Genomic DNA, 9,215 nt, shown 5'->3' on the forward strand with positions numbered 1-9,215 from the left:
GTTATATTAGCTCAAAACAGTTAAATTCGCTGAACTAACTGTACGCGAAAAATTATCTTCTTTCGTATAATTTGTGAGAATTTTCTGTTACCCACATCGCCATTATCTTTTTAAACCGCTAGTTTAGAAGGAAAGTGGCTTTATTAGATTAATTAGCATATCAGATTTAGCAACCAGTCGACGATTTTCACACATCATCTCGTTTTTTGTAATATATTTATGAATTATGTAAGTTATTTCTTTAGAGGACATTTATAATAATACTAGACGGCTATTGGGCAATCGTTGTATGTTATAATATTCATAAAATATAAAAATGCTGTTGGATATTGTTGTGTATTAAAAACTATTTACATAGCAATAATCTTCTTGGAGAGAGTCGTACATGGAGAAAAGGATTTCTACCCAAATAAAGCAAACAAAATGTACTGGCTCTTTACAAGCAAATCAAATTTATCTATATCAGTGGTTGCTCGTGAGTAAAATTATGGGTGGGGGACTATTATTTTGAGCGGCAAATACGAAATTATGAACAACCAAAAAATATTAGTAAAAGACAAATATTGCTAGCTACATTTTCATAGCAAGCTTACCTATGTACCTAATCATCATCATCAACTAGCCTCTAACGTCCACTGCTGAACATAGGCCTCTATAGTCACTCTTTTTATGTCATCTGTCCATCTCGTTGGGGGTCGACCTCTATTTCTGTTAGCGTGTATTCGGGGTCTCCATTCCAAAATTCTTTTTGTCCACCGGTCATCAACTGATCTTACTACATGACCTGCCCAGTTCCACTTTGGTGTTGTTATCCTTTCAATAACGTCTGCTACTCCTGATCTTTTGAGTATAGTAGCATTGGGTATTCTATCACGTAGAGAAATCCCTAACATTATTCTCTCCATTGCCCTTTCCGCAACTTGTAGTTTACTCACTGTTGTTGTTGTGAGAGTTAGGGTTTCTGCGCCATAGGTCATCACTGGCAAAATACACTGATTAAATACTTTTCTTTTCAGACACATTGGAATCTTAGAGCTAAAAATATCCTTCATCTTTCCAAATGCAGCCCAAGCAAAGTTTATTCTTCTTTTCAGCTGTTTGGTTGTCTCTTAGTATTTATAGGAGTCAACTGGCTCAATATCTTTGTCTTCTACACAGATGTTTTTGTTGTGGACTAAATTTGTCATAAATTGTGTTTTTGAAAAATTTATTTTAAGACCAACTTTTTTTGTGGCAGTATGGAGTTCTTGGAGCATTATCTGTGCTTGATCAAAGCTGTCTGCAATAACAACGATATCATCTGCAAATTTAAGGTTATTTAAAAATTTTCCATCTACATTAATGCTCTTTTCGTTCCAATCTATCGTTTTACAAGCGTATTCTAGCAAAGTTGTAAATAATTTCGGAGACATGTTGTCTCATTGCCGAACGCCTCTTTCAATACGAAAGGTCCCAGTATCTTCATTAAGTCTTACACAGGCTGTAGCATGCTGATTAGATGTATCTGATGAGGCATATGTATCGGTGATCTATTCTACATTGTGTTAGAGCTTGGAGCATTTCACTTTGATTGACATTATCAAATGTTTTTTCAAAGTCGACAAAGACAAGTATCAGGGGTCTATTAAATTCAATGGTTTTTTCAATCAACGACTTAATGGTTTGCACATGATCGTTTGTTCCGTATCCAGCTCTAAATCCTGCTTGCTCGCAAGGTTGATAGAAGTTTAGTTTTGATGTCAACCTATTAGTTATTATCTTCATAACAACTTATAAACGTGAGATAACAAGCTAATAGGTCTATAGTTCTTTAGCTCTGTTATATCTCCCTTTTTGTGCATGACTACTATAACAGCTTTATTCTACTGAGATGGTGTAACCTCTTTTGAATGGCATAAGTTATATAATTGTATCAATGATTTCAATACTGTCTTTCCTCCTGCTTTAATTGCCTCAATAACGATTTGGTCATCACCAGCTGCTTTATTGTTTTTCATTCGATTTAATGACTTTGAGACTTCTTCGATTGTTATTTCTGGGATATCCCCTGAACCCACATTCTGGACTTTTCTCAACTTGGTGCCGTCTTTCTTACCCCTTTCTCTATATAATTCTGTGTAAAATTCTTCAACTACCTTAATTATCTTATCTTTATCTGTTACCACTTTTCCATTTCGATCTGCGTGCTTAACAATATTCTTCTTACCTAGAGCTTGACATCTCTTCAGCACCTTTAATCTTTTAGTTTCCTCGACAACCGTTGTAATCTTTTTTGTGTTATATTGTCGTACGTCCCTTCTCACTGCTTTATAAATATCTTTATTAAGTTGTTGTAGTACGCGTGCATTCGTATCGTTTTTGTTCTTAAGTTCTCTTCGTGTCTCCATAAGTCTTTTTGTCTCTTGACTGATTTTTTCCTCCTTATCTCTCCTAGGATTTGTATTGCACTTTTTCTCTGCGTTCTTAATAGCTTTTATTAAATTATCATTTAAGGTTTCGACATCCATAACGTCTATATTTGTTGTCTCTAGACATCTCAGAATTTCCTCTTCGAAGGACATGGTGTTTTCGATTGGATTCCATCCTATTGGGTGTGTTTTTGTTATCATTTTGTATCCTTGTTTTTGGAGATTTAGAACGATCTTCGCTCTTACCATTTTATGATCACTTCCCACTAAACATCTATTAAGAACTGTTACATCATGGACCATGTCTTTGTTGTTGGTTAAGACAAAATCAATTTCATTTTTGGTGACTTTATCTGGACTTGCCCAGGTTCATTTTCTTTGGGGACTTTTTTTGGAAAAGCTATTCATTGCAAAGACGCCATTTCGTACCAAGAAACCCAAAAACATTTCGCCTCTTTCATTTCTTTGTCCGAATCCGTAGGGACCTTTTGCAACTTCGGTCCCGTCCAGTTTACATCCCAACTTAGCATTAAAACTAAGTACCTAAGGATTCTAGTAAATAGTCCTGGTTTATTAGTAGATATAAGTTCACAATACTTCCAAGCACATCACCACTCCAATATAAAAAATTGTCTTATACCCTAAACAGTTTCTAATAAATATCACTATTGTATTTTAGACGCAAGATTTACAATTAAGTTCGATTCGATGTGTTTTCTGGCTTGCAAAATGGTTAATGACGGGTTCATTAAATTTTTGGCAGTTGGATATTGTTTTCAAAATGGATAGCATCATGCTTCTGACAACGTATTCCGTAGAAGAAATATTTTTATCCTCTTTAGAGTTAAAAAGGATCTCTCTGCTTCTATTGTTATCATGGAAGTTGTGCATGCAATGTTTATTAATTTTATGAACTCTGAAAACAAATTTGTAACATCGTTTTCAACAAAGACCTCAAGCAATGGCACAAGACCACTCGCCGTTCTAAAGTCAGTTCTAGCGAATAGTACATATAACTAAGATTTTAATTTAGTGGCATCTACAAACGGATAATGTTACAAAGCAATCTTCAGTTTTCCTTCGGAAAAAGTAAGGTTGTTTTCAGGAAATAATTTGAGATCGAATAGTGCCGCAAATAAATTATATTCTGGTCACTAAACGATGGAGGAGCTCAATAATCAACGTGAAGACAAAACCAGCTGCAGACTCTGGTTCCGACCACAAAATGTTACAAGCAGAAGTTATACAGTAAAACAATCACAAATAAAAGACAAAATTTGATTCCAAAACACCCGGAAAAGTTTAGAGAAGCATTAGCAGAAGCTGACCTACCAGTGACTACCTGAAACCATCAACAATACCAATCCCAAAGACAAAACAGCTAGGAAAAAACATTGAATGACTGAAAAGACTCCCAATCTTGTAGAAGAAAGACGAAAACTTAGAAACGGCACATCAAATTCAAAACAAAAAGAAATAGAGATATGCACCATAAATACATCTATAAAACACTTGTGCAGAAGGGACAAAAATAGTTATATTAAAACATATTTGTACAACTAAAGGAACATGCTGACCGCCAAGAATCTAGAGAACTTTTCTTAAAAGTCAAGTATCTAGCGAAAGAATTTAAACCGCAGACTCTCTCTCTCTTGTCGTTTCCTCATTGCTGAGGATCGTGATTTCCTACAATGCGGGCTGTCAATTCTCTCCATCTCTTGCGATTTTGGGCTGCTCTCATGGACTCGGAAGACGTCTCTCCAGTGGCTTACTGTACTTGATCTGACCATCGGATAGGTGAGCGTCCTCTGCCTCTACGTCCTTCTACGTTTCCGCACACAATTAGTCTTTCTAAGTTGTCATTGTCTCTTCTCGCAATGTGGCCAAAAAACTTTAAAACATTTGCAAGACACTGAGAGGAGAGTCTGGTCTGAATGTTTAGCTCTTCGAGAATCGACTGATTGGATCTGTGCTCCGTCCACGAGACGCGTAGCATTCGTCTCCAGCACCACATTTCGAATGCGTCAATCCTTTTCCTATCCTCTGATTTTATTGTCCATGTTTCGGCACCGTAACTGAAGATTGAAAAAATGAGTGTCCGTACCAGTCTCATTTTGAGTTTTTTGGATAAAGAGCGGTCCTTCCATATTTTTGACAGTCGACTCATCGCGTTCTTGGCCATCCCTATTCTTCTGCGAATTTCCGTATGGGAGGAGGCTGCATTGCTTAAGGAAGATCCTAGATACGTGAACTCGTCTACTTTCTCGAATTGATTTAGGGCGCCTGTTGTTTGGAGGATATTCGCGTGGTCCACAATCATGATTTTTGTTTTCTGATTATTAATCTTGAGCCCACACTTGTTGCTTTCGGTTTCTACTCTCTTTATCAGTCTCGACATCTCCTCTTCAGATGTTGCTATCAGTGTTGTATCGTCTGCGAATCTTAAGTTTGAGATCTTTTTTCCTGCAATGGAGATGCCGCCTCTCCATCCATCGAGTGCGTTCCTCATTATGTATTCTCCATATAAATTGAACAGGTCTGGAGATAGTATGCACCCTTGTCGTACACCTCTGCTGGTTTTGAAGGTATCAGATTGCTGGTTTTCAATTCTTATTTTAACTGAGTTATCTTCGTATAAGTTTTTAATTAATATTGCCAAATGATCTGGAACTCCCATCTCATGAAGAACTGTCCAGAGAACTTCCCACTTCACACAATCAAATGCCTTTTGGTAGTCTAGAAAACAGATTATTATTGGAATTTTAAATTCGCGGGCCTTTTCTATGAGCTGCCGCATATTAAGGATTTGCTCTCTCGTACCCTTCCCTTTGACAAAGCCTGCTTTTTCTTGGGGAATTTGTTTGTCTAAGTATTGTTGAAAACGGCGTTTAATGATTCTTAGTAATATTTTGCTTGGATGGGAAATCAGTGAGACCGCAGACACAGATCATCAAAGATAATAGTGGAAATACCATAACAAACCTAGACGGTATCGCTGAGGTGTGGAAACAATACTGCGAAATACTATTCTCTAACAACGACCCAGACAATACAAAGAAAAGAAATTTTGAAATAGAACCTCAAATATTAAAATCAGAAATTTAGGCGGCAATTAAAAAGCTAAAATTGAGAAAAGCAGAAGGAGAATATGGAATAATAGCTGAAACACTCAAAGAAATGAGAGAATTAGGGATGAAAGTAATGCTTAGAATTTGCAATAAGATCTGGAATACCGGAAAGTGGCCAAATGACTGGGGTAACTCACGTTTATTCCCATATATAAAAAAGGTTCACCGACAGATTAACAGACATATAACTAGAAGAAAAGAAGGCATAGAGCGAATGAATGTTGAAGGTAACGTAGCGGGTGAAAGATCCAGATGAAGATCTCCAGTACGATGGTTGGACCAAATAAATACTCATTCTCCGGAGCAAAACAACACGCAGAGGAGAGAGATAATGAAGAAAATAGTCAAACAAATTACATGACGCCACTACATCCTTACGAAGGAGAACAGATAGAGGAAGAATGCCGCAAAAGTTAAATAGGCCGTGAATGAAAGTCGATCCTCAATAGTGACCTTTATTAGATCACAAATTTCCTTCGCCGTCACGTTGTTATTTTTCTAGCTTCGTTTCCTTTTTCCAGCTCGAAAACCTTAGACTATTGTCGTCAATTATTATCTTATCTCCGATAATTTGAATTTGATTTTTAAATTCTTGTATAAATATTACAAATTATTGATACAAATTAAAATTATACTTAAACACTGAAGAAACAAAAAGTGGTCTCCTTTTTTTGACTCTACCAAACATCGTTCTTTACTAATATAGCCCAGGGAAATAAGAAAAAGTACAGTATTCTTTTGACAGTCACTGTAACTACTATATGTATATCAATCGTTTTAGATTCTGTAAGAGTAGAGTACTAAAAGTTGTGCAAATTCATCTAAATTTTTGAAGTGAATACTTTTCGCTTGGTATGATGTTTTTGCTGGGCCCGAAATAATACTTAGCCTGACGCGAAATATCGAGACGCCTGCAGTAACTTTGCGGTTTATAGTAATATACATAATATACACTTATTATAAAAAATATTCTTCTTCTTCTCTTTATAAGCAATTGTGCTTGTTCATTTTCGGATTAATACCTCTATGGAAGATTGTCACTTCATCTTTTGCGCAGTCATCCGATACTTCTGTCAATTGGTGACTTATATCTTGCTATTTTGCCGGCACGGGTCTCCTTCATTATACTTTTGTGATTATTCCATTCTTTTTTGTGTCCATTCATGTACACACTGTACGATACATTTTCTTCTAATGTCTTCACTTCTATTTCGATGTCTTAGTGTATTTCCTGTAATTCTTCTTAATACTCATCTCTGCCGTTTCCAGTAGCCTTTGCGTTGTGGCTGTGTCGGGTCTTGTTTCTGACGCATATGTCATTATTGGTCTTATACTGACTTTATAAATTCTTGACTTCATCTCAGTGTTAATGTGTCTGTTTCGCCATATAGTGTTATTAAGACATCCTGTCAGTCTATTTGCTCTTTGTGCTTGATCTCTCACGTCTTTGTCCAGATCTCCATTGGACAGTGTAATTCCCAGGTATTTTATTTCTATTACTTGTTCAATACTGATGTCTTCAATTTCTATTTTACATCTGGTTGGTTCTTTGCTGGCTACTATTGTTTTAGTTTTCTGAGATGAGATTGTCATATTAAATTATTTTGATCTTATGTTAAATCTGTGGACCAGTCTTTGCAGACTATCTTCATCTTGGTCTATCAATATTGCGTCGTCTGCGTAACAGAGTATTTTTATTTCTTTCTATCCTCTTTCTTTGTTAACACTTTTGATGATTTCATTCATGATTAAATTGAAGAGCATGGGGCTCAATGAGTCTCCTTGTCTTATTCCGCTGCCTATTTCTATAGGTTCTGTAAGTTGTCCATCTATTCTGTGTATTCTGTATTCATCAAAATTTCCAGTAAATCTGATTTGAAGATTTTCCACGACTGTTTTGGTTGTTTCTCCAAAATTTCCGAAGCCATTTAACAAACATATCTGCATTCATGTTTTCATGGTAATCAGCAGATTTTGATTTTGGAGAAAAAATCAAATCTGCATTTTCTATAAAGCCTTTTTTCCCTCCTGTATGAACAATGATGTGTCATTTGCCTTCTATTGATTTTATGCTGTTGTCTTGTCAAATTCTTTTAATTTCACCCTGTGCAAATATCCATGTCTCATATAAGTTGCATTCATACGAATGTTGCATTTTCAGATTTAAGTCTAGTATATTCTCCAAAAATTTAATTCTTTTGTAAACCACACTACTCCTTTCGCATAAAAGTAACCCATTATTTTATTTTTTGAATATAAATCCTAAATCTCACACACTTTCCAAAGGCTAGTCCTCTTAATTTCAGAAACTCGTCTTTCTCTTATTTTGGCCAGTAAAGTATCTAAACTGACATGTTGATTGTGTTCACGCATTCGATACAAAATATTGCGAATTTCAAATGTTTCTCCACCAGGTAAGGCAATGCTCCTAGAATGTTTACGAGTTGTTTTCTTGTCTTCGTGATACTCAGTCATAGTAAGATCTTCTTAAACATCTCTGACAGTCTTCATTACAGTTTTTCACTTACTTTCACTTATCCTGAGTGTGACAAACGCGTTGATTTATACATAATAATGAATTTAAAGGTCCACCATGGTCTCTTTCCATCGTAAAGTATTTATGCACATTTGCAGTTAATTCATCAATATCCAACTTTCGTCTAGGCATTGAAACTACACGTTTGAATTACAATATACTGAGTTTAGATCAATATTACAGAAACTTTCTAACTGTTGTGCTTAGAATACCAATGCAGTTTACCGTGCCTTTTACTACAACGAACGGTTTTCTGTGAATTCCGTTAATCGTTTAGAGGTGTAAGTTGGTTGAATGTACTGTAGGGGTAAACCGCTCGCCTATTGATAAATAATTATTTGATTCCCTGGTCTAATAATATCGTGTACAATATTAGTATTTCTTAAGTTAACAAAATAATATTAATAATTAATTTATCTTTAGTTAATGTTGGTTTCGTTTCCGCTATTTTCAGTAATTCATATATTATAATCTCAAGTTCGAGTTAGTTTTACGTAGTGGTTGAGGCGTTTCGGAGGCTTCCTTTAATTGTGTGACGTGTTCTTCTAATAATTTTAGTTCGTCTCGTTGTGTTGTTAGTGTTTAAATGGCTTTGTATCACCCGAAAAAGAGATTGACGAAAGGCTTGAGTTTCAGCCTACAGGAACTGCAATTAGAACTCGAAAGATTCACCACGGATAACGAATATGTAAGTTAAGTGCATTGATTGATTAAATTATTTGAATCACAGTGAGGGGTTTCCATTAATTTAATGGTAAAAATAGAAGAGTCTGGAAAAACCTCTGTACATTTTTTTGTACTGAATTATTTTCTGGTCAAAGTTAATCTAATCTTTTATTTGCCAATGAAATTTATCATTTATCTCCTCCGAGAAAGCCACAAAATTTTAAAAGTGTGTTTTTTTAATTATCAAATGTCAACATAGTGGGTGGGGCTTGCATAATTATGTTAATAAATCTTATAAAAGCAAAAGAAGGTGTAAATAGTGTAAAACACTTTTTTTATATCAAGAATGAACAACCTGTAGTTATTAACTAGGCTAGTAAAGAAGGGTCAGATACTCACAATACAAATTAAATATTTTATCTATGTGGAGCCGATGCAACCACCGATTGCAAGGTTTATTCACTCTGAGATAGCGCG

At 35.4% G+C, this 9,215-nt stretch overlaps 1 protein-coding gene across 1 annotated transcript; it reads right to left on the bottom strand.

Annotated features, from left to right (window-relative positions):
• Positions 1-1,862: 1,862 nt before the first annotated feature.
• LOC140431768 (uncharacterized) lies at positions 1,863-2,711 on the bottom strand. The gene has a single exon (XM_072519651.1). The coding sequence runs from the start codon at positions 2,709-2,711 to the stop codon at positions 1,863-1,865; it is 849 nt and encodes a 282-aa protein (XP_072375752.1).
• Positions 2,712-9,215: the final 6,504 nt, after the last annotated feature.

The sequence above is a fragment of the Diabrotica undecimpunctata genome, unplaced genomic scaffold, assembly GCF_040954645.1.
Source record: "Diabrotica undecimpunctata isolate CICGRU unplaced genomic scaffold, icDiaUnde3 ctg00001162.1, whole genome shotgun sequence".
Taxonomy (NCBI): Eukaryota; Metazoa; Arthropoda; class Insecta; order Coleoptera; family Chrysomelidae; genus Diabrotica; species Diabrotica undecimpunctata.